Source organism: Berghia stephanieae, chromosome 5, assembly GCF_034508935.2.
Source record: "Berghia stephanieae isolate SIO BIC M18660-M18661 chromosome 5, UCSD_Bste_1.3, whole genome shotgun sequence".
Taxonomy (NCBI): Eukaryota; Metazoa; Mollusca; class Gastropoda; order Nudibranchia; family Aeolidiidae; genus Berghia; species Berghia stephanieae.
The window spans coordinates 71820070-71835072 of NC_088364.1; the positions used below are offsets into that span (position 1 = coordinate 71820070).

The 15003-nt window shown below is 37.4% G+C and overlaps 1 protein-coding gene across 2 annotated transcripts in view; it reads right to left on the reverse strand.

Annotated features, from left to right (window-relative positions):
* Window positions 1–15003, reverse strand: part of LOC144973568 (uncharacterized) — a 263850-nt gene that overhangs the window by 67644 nt on the left and 181203 nt on the right. Inside the window, exon 4 of one of the 2 annotated variants that reach the window (XM_078916181.1) lies at window positions 8247–8729. The exons of the other annotated variant lie outside the window; for it this stretch is intronic. Coding sequence (XP_078772307.1) covers window positions 8247–8532 — 286 coding nt within the window. The 5' untranslated portion in view covers window positions 8533–8729. The remainder of the gene's footprint in view (window positions 1–8246; window positions 8730–15003) is intronic. 2 annotated transcript variants of the gene reach the window in all.

The following is a 15003-nucleotide window of genomic DNA, read 5'->3' on the forward strand; positions in this document are numbered from 1 at the left end:
ACCATCCCCCCGTATGACAGATACAATATCCACATTTCAATGGCACCGAGTCAGTGGTCTTGAATGTCTGGTTTATTTCTGGCATGGCAGCTTCGAAAAGGTCTGTGCTTGAGACGAGACCTTCAAGTCATATTATTATTATGTTTAGTCGGAGGCATGGAATACGCTTCAACAATCATGACGTCACTTCCTACGTAATGACGCATGGTAACGACACAGGTGAAGACAATAAAATAAAAATGTGCAGGTTAGGCACCAGTAAAATATATTGTGTTTGATTTAGTATTGTTGTACATACGTTGCGACACTGGCTCTAAATTATCGGAACAATGGCGGACGCCTTTATGAAATATTTCTCCGACGAGCATAAAAGCGTATCCAGAGAAAAAAAAAACCATACATCTGATCATGTTTTGACTTTTACATATTCTGATCACAAGACGTGAAAAGTTCTAGCCAGCATGAAGAATAAAAAGTACCGATTTTCTTTGTTTAGAACCACGATTGCCGCCGTTGCTGGGCGACGTGACATCAGACTAATGAATCCAATTGACTGTAATGTTGACTTATATGTATGTTTTATTAGTCATCTATGGTTCACAGACTGATTAATCTTGATTTTGAATTATTACCTTTAAAGACTGCATAGCTTGAAGTATTGAGATAGGTTTGGAACAAATCGAAATTACATACAATATATTCCCATTTAAAAACTTAATTTTCTAAGATTCTTAAACTATCCCGCATTCTTCAATAAAATTCCGACTAATTTTTTGTATTTATGTTGGTGTTGAAATAAATAGAATAGAAAAATAAAATTAAAAATCACAACATTCGGCAAAAGATGTGAACAAAAAATAAATAAATAAATACATAAGATGATGATGATGATGAAGAAGAAGAAGAAGAAGAAGAAGAAGAAGAAGAAGAAGAAGAAGAAGAAGAAGAAGAAGAAGAAGAAGAAGAAGAAGAAGAAGAAGAAGAAAGAAGAAGAAGAAGAAGAAGAAGAAGAAGAAGAAGAAGAAGAAGAAGAAGAAGAAGAAGAAGAAGAAGAAGAAGAAGAAGAAGAAGAAGAAGAAGAAGAAGAAGAAGAAGAAGAAGAAGAGAAGAAGAAGAAGAAGAAGAAGAAGAAGAAGAAGAAGAAGAAGAAGAAGAAGAAGAAGAAGAAGAAGAAGAAGAAGAAGAAGAAGAAGAAAGAAAGAAAGAAAGACTGACACACTCACACACACCAAAAGGTGTGGGCGAGAAGTACAACAGCTGCATACGTACGTTTCTACAGGTGAAGACAGTAAAATAAAAAGGAGCAGGTTAGACACCAGTAAAATATATTACGTTTGATTTACGTTGGTTTTAAATAAGTTGCGACACTAATTATGTCATTTAGGTGTCAAGAGATCGGAAGATGAGAGGGTAGTCAAATATCGAAGATCTTTTTTTAATGTAGGGGGCGAAGTGGCCGAGTGATTAAGGCATTGCACTGTGACCCGGAAGAACCCGGGTTCGAGCCCCGCTTCAGGCACTTTCGTTTTTTTTTTTCCTTGAGCAAGGTTATTAACCCCCAATTTGCTCATTTGGACAACATGGGTGATTCCTGTTAACATCAGACATCTTGTTTGATGAGTTATCTATATTCCTTCGTGGAATGACTAGGCGACGATATCTTATGAGGTCGTGGTGAAAAAGGCATAATTTTTAAATTTTTTAAAGATCTATTTCGATCTAAAGTCTGCGCTTGTTAAAGCGGGAAAAAAGGAATAAGAAGAATGGTTAGTTTCAGATGACAAAAGCAGGTTATGTTAAAAGAGCCATCAATCGTTATGACTGGTCCGCGATTTGGAGGAAAATACTTTATGATAGACCAGCACCCCAATAGGATTCAATAGTCTAACGTCACGTCCGCCCAGCAAAGGCAGCTTGGTTCTAAACAAATAAAATCGGTACAAACAATGCTGTCAAGAAATACAATAGTCAAAAGGTAAACGACCTGTAAAAGCCTTTTCGAGTATTGTCAATATGGACAGGTGAAAATCCTTAACTCATTGAAGGCGAGATTTCATATAACTCTATCGAACCAAGCATCATCATAACTCACTGTTTCCAACAAGACAGCAGGAACTGCGATAAGGATCAGGCTTTGACTGAAGCCTTTCCTGGGATTATTGCTGAAATAACTCTCTCTCTCTCTCTCTCTCTCTCTCTCTCTCTCTCTCTCTCTCTCTCTCTCTCTCTCTCTCTCTCTCTCTTGCTGGTAAAAGAGCGTTGAAGAAAGAAAAAAAAATTGCTGAGAATCAATTTCCTCAACTAAGATCTCTGTCGGATTATTTTCACTGAGATATTTCAAAGAAGACAACTAACAAACCAATGCAAAACTAAAGAAAAGCCTTGTAATTTTGTCTCATATAATGTAATCATACAAGAATTCGATCCCGGGATTAAAGTCAGCATCGGGTTAAAAACCACTTTAATAATAATAATAATAATAATAATAATAATAATAATAATAATATAATAATATAATAATAATAATAATAATAATAATAATAATAATAATAATAATAATAATAATAATAATAATAATAATAATAATGCACATTTATATTGCGCAACCTATCCCCCTGGTTGTAGGCTCTGGGCGCATATTTTAGAAGAAATGTATGATTGAGAATGAAATGAATGTCGCCACGAAAGGGTACGACGGGTTAGCAGAAAGAATGGCGGATGGATAACTAGCTATCTGGCCTCTAGATGAGTAGCTCACTGACAGACACTAATTGTCTCAACAAAAGAAAAGGAATTTGTTTTGTTATCCTTGGCACCGCTAATGACTCGCCGACGACCGGCTATCGCTTCTCGTTTTCTGCTTGTTTTTGTTTGTTTCTCGCTCATTTCCCTGAGAAACTTACTTATTTTTTTCTTTTAAGTTATGGAATTTTGCTGTTTCTGCAATACTCTTTAGCTGCATTGTGAGTATGCGTGTTTGCGCGCACACAATTCAATGTGATAAATCGAATAAATGAAGTAACAGACCGGAAAGAGAGAGAATATCACAGCCAAAGACGATGCCGCCGCCATTATATAGTACAATTTTACCCATGGAGTAGAACTTACAATCCTAAGAAGGGAAGAGAGAAGGGAGTTCAAAACCATTTCATTTTCGATTGTTTATTTCCTCATTAGAAAATGATTTATCTTAGAATCCACAATGATCCTCGGGGAAAACCAGAGAATAATAATAATAATAATAATAATAATAATAATAATAATAATAATAATAATAATAATAATAATAATAATAATAATAATAATAATAATAATAATAATAATAATAATAATAATAATAAGCATATTTATATAGCATCTTCGTCGAAACCTCAAAGCGCTTTTTAAAAAAAACAAACATAATAAACAACAATGAAAGGACAATCATAGACTTCACTTCGAGAGATCGACGATAAAATCAAAACGCCAAAACAATGAATATAGACATGGCAGCCACAAGTTGAGGAGGTGTTTGGAATACGCGTGAAATGACCGTTCTGGTATGCCAGTTTGATTTTGTTGTTATGTAAACACGTGTGAACATAAAGATGTCACGAAAATTGACTTCTGATAGGATCAGAGGAAGGCAACATATTCAAACGAAATAGAAAGATGGTGATGATGATAGAAGAAGAAGAAGAAGAAGAAGAAGAGAAGAAGAAGAAGAAGAGAAGAAGAAGAAGAAGAAGAAGAAGAAGAAGAAGAAGAAGAAGAAGGAGGGGGGAGGAGGAGAGGAGGAGGAGGAGGAGGAGGAGGAGGAGGAGGAGGAGAGAGGAAGGAGGAGAAGAAGAAGAGAAAAGAAGAAGAAGAAGAAGAGGAAGAGAGAAGAAGAAGAAGAAGAAGAAGAAGAAGAAGAAGAAGAAGAAGAAGAAGAAGAAGAAGAAGAAGAAGAAGAAGAAGAAGAAGAAGAAGAAGAAGAAGAAGAGAGAAGAAGACGAAGACGAAGAAGAAGAAGATGAAGAAGAAGAGAAGAAGAAGAGAAGAAGAAAGAAGAAGAAGAAAGAAGAAGAAGAAGAAGAAGAAGAAGAAGAAGAAGAGAAGAAGAAGAAGAAGAAGAAGAAGAAGAAGAAGAAGAAGAAGAGGAAGAAGAAGAAGAAGGAAGAAGAAGAAGAAGAAGAAGAAGAAGAAGAAGAAGAAGAAGAAGAAGAAGAAGAAGAAGAAGAAGAAGAAGAAGAAGAAGAAGAAGAAGAAGAAGAAGAAGAAGAAGAAGAAAAGGAGGAGGAGGAGGAAGAAGAAGAAGAGGAGGAGGAGGAGGAGGAGGAGGAGGAGGAGGAGGAGGAGGAGGAGGAGGAGGATGGTGAAGAGGAGGATGAGGATAAGGAGGAGAAAAAGAAGGAGGAGGAGAAAGAAGAAGAAGAGGAGGAGGAGGAGGAGGAGGAGGAGGAGGAGGAGGAGGAGGAGGAGGAGGAGAAAAAGTAGTCACGATTAGGGATCAAGGTAGTTTCAACTAGATAAACTTATGAACAGATTTGTAAAAAGATTATTACGACTGTTGTGTATTGACTGACTGGTGTTGACGCCTCAGAGCCATTAGGCCCATGCAGACGGAGTTTATCCCAGTTTCTATCTTAGCAATTGATTGCTAAGCTTTGGATAGGACGCTAATCCACCGTAAAGTACTTTCCGCCATATCTAACAGACCCAACTACCCAATTCTGCTGGGTGGGGGGTCAAGAAAAAATAATATTGTCTGCACCCGGGACCAATTGCGTGTGAAGCGAGGGCTCTACCGTGGCCTTCGTAAACTTATAGCCTGACACTGACCAAAAAATGACGTCAAAATGCCAGTCTTTTGCCAAAAAAGAAAACAAATCGTGAGTTGTATTCAATAGTTCAACCAATGAAATAACTTGATTCCATGAGCACTACTAACGACAACTCACTAGGCGGTGCAAAAACCAAATAGTGACGTCAAAATGCCAGTCCTTTTGGATTTCAGTGTCGGGCTATAACATAACGATGGCTACGGCTCTACCCTGCTATCGGGACTCCCAAATCCAAAGATGTATCAACGGAATTCTGATCACTGTTAGTTGCAAGATCACGCGTTTTTTCCTCTTCTTTTCGGAAGTAAATCATAAATTGGGAAGACTTGGATCGAAAGCCTCTGACTGTGTAAACGTGTGTGTGTGTGTGTGTGTGTGTGTGTGTGTGTGTATACACAGTCAGATATATATATATATATATATATGTGTGTGTGTGTGTGTGTGTGTGTGTGTGTGTCTGTGTGTGTGTGTGTGTGACGGGACGATAGAACATGAGTTTGCTGTTTTAGTGTGTGTTTCTGTTTCTGTTTGAAACCTATATATGAACTTATAGATAGTATGCAGATGACGTCACTCAGGCCTTTGTTATTGTTTTTGCCATCTGCGTTTGTGAGTTGTTCTCACTAAACTGTATTAACCAGACTATAAAAGTTCATGGTTACACAGAGTTTGTGTGTTGGTCCGTTATACTTCCGGATGGCAATGTTGTGAACTCCTTGGCCAAGCGCATTCTATCTATAGTTCATACAATATAAATAGGCTTCAAACATAAACACAAGTTCAAATTACATAAATAGGCTTCAAACATTAACAGAAACTCATACTAAAACAGCAAACTCATTTTCTCTCGTCCCGTCTCCTGGCTTTGATTACATAATGACTTGGTGTAGTTTTTTAAGAGAGAGTTTAATTTAGACTGAGCCTTCTCTGGGGGTCAAGGTCGTGCATCTGGCGCGTCTCACCTTGGGTAAATGTTTACAGATGCCTGGCGATGCCACTGAGTTTCTGGCACCCGTGTTTTGAAGAACAAATTAAAACAGAATTGCATCACCTGACTCGCATATCCTGCATTTCGATTAATAAAGGGGGGAACAACTCCAAAATGAGATGTTAAATAAAAAGAAAATTCAGTTTTATGAAAATAAATATAACTATTGATTGGATTACAGGACAGGGCTGTTAAAAATAAAATAAAAGGGAGATAATATAAAAGGATACGCTTGAGCTATCCCACATTTCATTAATATAAATCCATGAAGAGCAGAAAAAAAAAACGTTTCAGAAATTTACTTATTGAGCGGAGAACATTTGGCAAGAATAGTAAGTTTAACTACCCACATAATCTTTTCTTTTCTTGGTTTTTTTTTTGTTGTATTTCTTAAAGATGTTCGCATGGGTGTACAGATGTTCGCATGGGTGTACGATTCGATAGTGATGTCGTTTCTTCTTCTCTTTACTAGCCTATCCTGCTTCTTTGGTTTGTGATTGTATTTTTGACAGGGGATATTTTTTTTCTGTAAATCTTCTGCCTGTTTGTTCTTGGTTATTTATAATTTAGCTTATGATATCTTTAGGTTATGATTTTGATTTACATTTGTACTATTTTTGTTAGATTGCTTTTTTTTTGTTTCAGCGGTCTCTCATATAACCTCAATTGTGTTGGAAGAGACCTAAAGCAACAAACAAACAAAAAAAAATAAAAAAAAAAAAAAAAAAGAGAGAGAGAGAGAGAGAGAGAGAGAGAGAGAGAGAGAGAGAGAGAGAGAGAGAGAGGAGAGAGATTAAGATATGCCAGTAAATTGGCGTCAGATGGTTATCTTTGAAAATGATAATGTTACGAACTTTATTGAGATTTCACCCATCAGCAATCGGGATTGACTTGTCCAAACGCTCTGGTGCTTAAAAAAGAGAAGAGGACTAACAATAAAATGATTTTCGTTCAGATGTGAACCTTCGAACGGCGATTTGACGATGCAATGCGCGTCTTTACAGACGACAGAGTGGCTTTACAACGTGGCTTTTCTGGATTTACAATATGGCTTAAGTGGAATTACAACATGGCTTCACTTGACTTTATCAATGTTATAACTTAGCTTACGTGTAGTGTAGACAACAACAAAAAAGTTCTAAAGAGGCGTCCGCATGTGTTTACCATCTTCTTTACATCATCGATTTCGCTGATTTAAAAGAACAGATGGATAAATAATTGTCACGGGAATGGAATTCGTTCTCGTTACTAAAGAGGATTTGAAATTTTTTTTTAAAAGCTGAAGCACTCTGTAATCTACAAGAGTCTGTTTGCTTAGTTTGTCATAGGGGTACAGTTTGAATGTTTCGGGACGTTTGATGCCGATGCTCAACAAAAAGAAAGAAGAAAGATTAAGAAGGAAAGGAAGAGTACAAGGAATACAAAACAAGAGAGAGAGAGAGAGAGAGAGAGAGAGAGAGAGAGAGAGAGAGAGAGCCAGAGAGAGACAGACAGACAGACAGAGAGAGAGAGACAGCCAGAGAGAGAGAGAAAGAGAGAGAGAGAGAGAGAGAGAGAGAGAGAGAGAGAGAGAGAGAGAGAGAAAGAGAATAATGAAAACTAAATACTCCCGACCTCAGCGAGATTTCAAATAGAGCAAGGTCCGCTTAAATGGTCTCCAACGGTAACCCTTAAAATTAATGTAAGATAAAATATCATGACGTCTGAAAGAACTCGGTTACGATTTTTCTCGACAACGATAACTTACGCTATTTCCAACAAAGAGCTCATTTCACAACTAAACCTATGGATGGTTAGAAAATGATAGTGACGAGCCCTTTGCAAATGACTGGAATAATTTGTGCTGTCCACGGTGGGGCGCAAACCAAGGTCCGACAAAACACCAAGCCAAAATTTCATAATACACCATAAGCAATCGACAGGACGAGTCTTTGACTTTATTAAGATTTTTTTAAGTTGAGCTTTTTTAAACATGCTCAAAGCGCTTTACAAAGGGTACCTGACCAACAGCAACACGTAACATGTAGAACGAGACGTGACGCTTGTTAGGCGATATTGTACATTTTTATTCCGACAGAGACAACGCTGTTAACGGCCAGCTACTCATTCTACACCGGAGTACAGTGAGAGAATGTGAGTAAAGAGCCTTTTCCAAGGACTCAGCTATGCGCCGAGCGCGAGGCTCGAACCCAGGGCCTTCCGATCAGAAAGCCAGTGTCATACCACAAGACCACATAGCCGCACTTTTTTTTTTACTTAGCCAATCAGAACTCTGACTTGGAATAATTTTGAATTTGACGCGACCCATTTTGATTTGTGCGTAGACAAAAGTAGCAAAAGACGACTAAGCGGTCTATTAATCGCATAGACACATTCCAACAATGAAAACAATTGACAAAACACGTCTATGAAAAATTTGAGAGGAAGGAAAGAAAATAGATTAATGTACTCACATTCTTTATTTCTGTCCATACAAGATTGTATAGAGGCACCATCCGGCGGAGTGCGAGGAGACCGAACACACACGACAGGCGTTTGAGTCTGAGATGTACCGGTCACCAAAGAAGTTGTCAACGCGGACGCCGCGTAGAGGGCTTTCGTATCCTGGATACCACCAGCAAGGTCCCCGGCAGCCTGCTGTTGCTGTTGTTGCTGTAAGGGGTCCACAACTAGGGCCGCCGCTACAGCTGCCGCCTGTTGCTGGAAGAGCTGTTGCTGGGGACAGTTGGAGGAATCCATGTTGCTGTTGGGACTGGGCCCGTCCAGACGACAGTCCGTGCAGTACAGCCGGTGGATGAGCTGAAGGGTGACGGGGTCGAGTCGAGCGGCCGCCGCTGCGGCTGCCGCGGACGCGTTACCAGCGCCGCCTCCAGGAGATCCGGCACCCCCGAGGAGGGGGGACCACACGGGTGATGATGAGGCACTACCAGGACAGTCTGAATGACGAAAGGAAAAATAATAGCGTGTCATGAAATTGATTTGCTTCTGTTAGAATGAGCGAGTGTGTGTGTGGGTAGATGGAGAGATAGAGATAGGGGTGGGGGGATCGAGAGAGAGAGAGAGAGAGAGAGAGAGTGTGTGTGTGTGTGTGTGTGAGAGAGAGAGAAGAGAGAGAGAGAGAGAGTGTGTGTGTGTGTGTGAGAGAGAGAGAGAGAGAGAGAGAGAGAGAGAGAGAGAGAGAGAGAGAGAGAATCAGTAAACGATTCAACAGATTGAAGCTTGTATCGGTTCAAAGAGCAATAAACTTCTAGTCACATCAAATTATCACCCCACAAGAACACCGAATCTAAAATCGTTCCAAAAGGGAACGCTCCAAAAGTCACCCTGCGATTGGTTCTTCTTAAAATGAACAGGAATTTTATAATGTATTGTCAAGCATTAATGAGAGAATCAGAAAGAGAGTAGGTGACGTAACTAGAGGAGGATGCAATCTCAAAGGTATTATTCGCATTCTACGGAGTAAGACCAGCAAGCATCCACGTGCGCGTGCATGTTTATATATATATATATATATATATATATATATATATATATATATATATATGTATTAATACCGGATAGGGAGACTTTTGGTACCCCTATTAGTTCATTTTACAGTACTTTACCAATAGGGAGACCAAAATCCGGTCCCCCTATTGATTTGACCTCTAGCACATTCACTTTTCTATTTTTAGTTTAAGGTTGTCAACCCAACCGTCAAGGATATATAATTGTAAATCATAGTATTGAAGTTATTTGTTAAACACCACAGTAAGAAGAGTTATGCCTAAATTTTCACGTTGGTCAATAAGGTGACCGCCTGAAAAAAGTACAATAGGGGTACCAGTGTTTTCATCGATATATTTCAATAGTGAGGCAATATATCTTTCCGAAATTTTCTCTAAAATTCTAGAGCATTATATGGATTTTTATAGTAATGAAAACCTAATATAAAATTGTGTGAAAGTTGATGAACTGAGGAATGAACAAGATATACGAATTATAATCTATTTTTAGAAACAGATTTATCGAATCTTGGTCCGGATTCTTATCTTGGTGACAAGAGACAAGCAAAATAGTAACTCTTTTTTTCGTGAAACGTATGTTTAGTCAATTTCGCGCATAAAGAGGCACTCGGCACTCACTTACTCACTCTGCAAGTCAGTAGTAGGTGGTTATCAGTTATCAGCTCGGCCTTTAGTTCTTAGTCAAACGCTTCATCAAACCCATTATTGAGTAGCATGTTGATGCCTGATGCCAGTTGAAGCCATCTCGACGTCGTGAAATGGAGCATCTTCTGTCATAGCAGTAGAATCGTCAGATGCCGCATTTAAATCCTCCATTCCAGGCGTTGCTGTTGCCTTATCGATCTTCGAAATTATTTGGTCTAGACGTCAAGTTGACCCGTTCTATGTCTGAAGAGATTTTAAAGTGCAATACCTAACATTATATCTTGATCTACAAAAGAGTCTTTTTAAATGAACCGCTGTGTTTCTATATTTTTCAAGAACCAAGGATTATCTGATAACCACTGCCCTACTGACTTGCAAAGAGAGTGGCCGACGGACGTCCTCTCTATAGCCGCAAGTATTTTTTCGTCACCTGCTGAGTTCCAAACTAGACGTCTATGGCATCGTGGGGTAAATTGATGCTGGAGGCATCATTGAAGAGACACCAAGATAATTTAAATGGTAAGTTATTGGCCATTCTTATTACATCACAGTTGATTTAAGATTTTCAATAGGGTAGACATCACACTAGGTACTTTGGTAAAAAATTCAAATTGGATTGAGCTCAATGAAACCTATATCATTTTAAAGTGCTTTTCAACACGATTCTAATGATACCAAAATTGTGAAAATCAGATAAGCAGAAAAAAAGTTGTGTTAGTTTAAAGGCTGACAAATGGTCTTCTATTTGCCTTTGTTATTTACTGACGGACTTTGTGACCTGAAATTGTTGCATTTCCGGTAGTAACCGCCATTTGGATTTCAAAACTGGTCTAAAATGACCGCTAAGATTTGAGTAAGGATTTTACTGGAACGAATTTCATGGATGCGGTATACAACTTTGCCCTGAATTTAATTTTATAAAAAAGTTAAGATGTTAAATAAACGTGCCAGCATGAAATTTTGATTTACCAAGTTCTAATCTTTTAATTATCCAAAGCTAAATTATACCCTATTTTATCCATAATCAAAAGTTATACTAAATTGTCATTGATTTTAAAATAAACTACACCAAACGATAGAGTAATTTCTCCTGAAGAAAATAAGACATAAATCATTAAAATCCATCCATAAACAAAAAATCTATGGAACTTTTTCTGAGACCCATCACTCAAAAGTCCAAAAAATCGGGTCACAGCCACTAGGCCATTTATCGGCTCCCTGCTGGAGGGCCAAATGGACGTTTACCAAAGTACCTAATCACACACACACCGATTGATGATTGTCACTTGTCAGTCAGTCATTTGGAAGTGGAGTCAGATAATTCGGGAACTTCTGTAGACTGTAGATTCACACTAGTGAGTAAGATCTGTCGTTTACTACTACTACTACTACTACCACTACTACTTTTAGTTTTAGCGCTATCCAACTCAACACTTCTCGTGTTTATTTTATTTTGGCAAAACTAGAATGGATTTTTGAAAAGAATATAAAATAATTTAAACTTAAACCTGTCTTTGCATCTTGCTTTATGCATACAGTATGCCATATCACAGCCATCACAAAATCATAGTTTAATGTTGAGAATATGCTATTTCTTTTGTAACTTCAGATCAGAGAGATTTGAGCTTTAAAAATCCTGAAAAATGTCTTGCTGTCAATCCAGACAACCCTTTTGATGTGATCTATGATGTTAATGGTAAGAATGTAATTTGATGAGGAAATGAATAACATTTAGGTACACATAGTTTGCTTTTTTTTTTTTTTTTGAGTCATGATGTGTAATACTATTACAGTCCACTCCGGATAATTGCAACTCGTTTAATCGCAACTTTCGGTTAATCACAATATTTCCTAAGCAATGGAAATAATTCTATATAAAAGTCACTGGTTAATTGCAACAAACTTCGGTTTTTTAAAAAGTGGTAAATTCAAGAAATCAAACAGTATATCATGATTAAATTTCATCATGGATGAAATCGTGACAGGTTGAAGAATCGAGAGTGAGCAGGATTTAATGCTACAGTAGTGTGTCACCACTCTGTTAGAGTCGAAAGAGGGCGGGGCTCTGCAGTATGGGTTTGTGACGTCATCGGTGGCCATTAAATAGAAGAGGGGTGGGGCTGGTCATAATCTTGACAACAGGTTATAAATGACAGTTATAAAGAGAGACTGAGCGATATCCTTTGTTTTAGGATTAACAACTGTGCATTGTGACCAATGAGTTTGGTGAGAGCTTATTGTCTCTCATTAAGGCTAATCTCTTTAACTCTGACAAATGTTGAATTGTTGAGAAAAAAGATTGAAACTTCTTCCAATCTGAATAAGATATCGGCTTGCTTCATAGCTGCTTTTGGTTGACAAATCTACACGGGGCTGCCATATGGTTTTTGTTTCAATCAAATTGCTCTGTATGTGGTGGACTAAGAATATTATTTACTGGTTTGAGTTGACAATAAATGTGTAAAATGTTGAAATAGTGGACAGGAAACTGAATTTCGGTTAATCCCAACATTTTCGATGATCCCAAGGTATTGCGATTATCCTAAGTGGACTGTACCTGAATCTTGAACGAAAAACTATCATATGGATATGATTATAGACAGATTGGTTTCTGGAATTATATTTCCGTCCTCCCTTGCCAACTCTGACGTTCTTGAAATTTAAAAGAAAATAGCCAGAAGGTTTCGAACTTAATTTTCTTTTTTTTCCAAAGGACAATAGTCATAAGGTAAATAATTTTTAAAAAATCCTTTTACAGCACAAGATGGCATGATTTTTTGTTTAAGAGTTTAGAGAAAAACTTGCACATGATAGTCTTCAGCTTTTTTTTGTTGTTTTTATTTTCTATATAGACTCCAACTCAGAGCCTGAAAGTGATGCAGAACAAAGTTCCATATCACATGATTCATTTGTGGTAAGTATGTACATTAAAATAAAATCATAACATTTGTATAGCGTTTATCCACAGTTGGCACCATGCTCAAAATGCTTCACATCACCATATTTTGTGGTGGACAAAACACATTTGCCACAAAAGATGAGACCTGCAGTCTGTTAGGCGCAATACAATATTTCAGGACAAGGACAACACTGTTTTACACCAGTGAGATCTCCTAGTTGTTTGTTGTTAAAAATTTTTCTTTGCAGTGGACTTCGCCAACAATAACACTATTTTAAACCTTCCTCGTTATATTTTGAAGTGATATTCATTGATGAGCCATTCACATTTGAAGTCGTTTGTTTTTTATTTGACAAAATGTGAAAATGATGCGTTTCCAGGAAAAATTAAAATAGCTTCTGTTGGGATTATACTTTTGATCTCGCATTTTGTCCAAATTCTCTTGCATCGTAATGTTTATCAACTTTTTTTGTTAACTATATTGCAGTTGCAAGGTTAGGAAGTTCATATTGTTGCAATGACAACCGTTTATATGTCCAGAATCGTAGTGATATAAAAAATTGTTTTGTAGTTGTTGGTCCTGGTGTAGGATTTAAAGAGTTGGTTAAAAACGGTTTACTGAAACCCTGGTTGGTGTATCTATATTTATCCAAGCACAGTTGAACATATTAAATACTTAGACAATATGTCTGCCTTTCTCAACTCTTTTTTATTATACTTGCATTATTAACCAGCTAATTGTTTAGTTGGATTATTAAACAATGGCTCTTCATGTTTATTGTCAACATGAATAAATTGATTGATCTGTCATCTTTTCCACAAAATATACAGGGTCCCGATTTTGTTGCTGACTCCGAGTCTGATTCCTCTACGTACTCTGTGAGGTACCCAATGCTGAGTACATCATTGTCTCTGGAACCTAGTGCTCATTCCCCAACTCAGTCAGAGCCTCATCCACAACTATCACAGACTGAACCTCGTTGCCAGTCTGGGACCCAGGTTCAACCCGAATGCTATACACTTGCAAACCAACGTGTTACGTGCAATGGTGAGTCATTTTTTTGTCATTCTTCTCCTTTGATATTTGTGGGATCAATTTTAATTTACCCATTCCTTTTAAAAGAAAACTTCCACCCCCTCCATGGTGCTGCATTTGTGTTATTGCATTTTTTTCTGTTTTGGCAGTGCTGCGTCGCAAAATACGCTACCATTTACATAACAAGCACAAATCCAAATTTGATAGGGTGGACATCTTAGAATCTGAAACCCCAATGTGTGAGTGATATCAGTGAAACCAGCCATAAAAATGTTCATGTTTATTTTATTGGGGTTTTTTTTGTCTGTAATAGACTTAAATTGCTTGTATTGTAAGTGTTAAAATGGTTTTTTTGTTACAACCCATCTATATATTAAAACTGTTTCTTTGTATTTCTATGATGCTTAAGGCTTTTTTTCACAGACCAGCTGGAAACTTAACGAGAATCAGAGTAGATAACATTTTTATTAATCTTGCAACCTAAACAGTATATGATGATTGGGAGCATTTAAAGAAAAGCACATTTTCTTTTTAATTTGTCGGTACTAAAATTATACTTTGATAATGTCTGCTGTGCTACAAACCCTTTTGACTTCCAGGTTCAATATTTTTCTTTATTCTAAAATTCTTGGGTTTCCTTTCAATGACAACTGAGATCATTAAAATTCAGCTCACAACATGATGTGTGTAGATTTGATGAAAACATATGTTCGAGTTGAGAAGCAGTGTTCACGAACTTGCTGATCGTTTTTACTAGCATTTATTTTCCTAACTTACCTGTGTCAATTAACAAAGGCAAGACTCAAATATTTTCATCTGAACAGTGTGTTTTTAAATTTAAATATTTCCGGGATATACATGTCCAAATTTTTTTTCAAAAAATTCCCACAAAATATAAATCAGGGTTTAAATTGTCTGGGGTCAGCATCGTTCACAGTTTTGGGGGGGAAATCCCTTTTAAAGGGAAATTTAAAGAAGCCGGGTGCTCAACCGGTCCCAGGACGGTTTTTTTAAAGTCGGGTGTTTTTTCTTTCCAGCCGGTGATGTTTTTTCTCACTCCCTCAATGACAAAGAAAAATCATTGTTATGACTATGAACTATAGTCCCATTATTTCTTTTGTTAC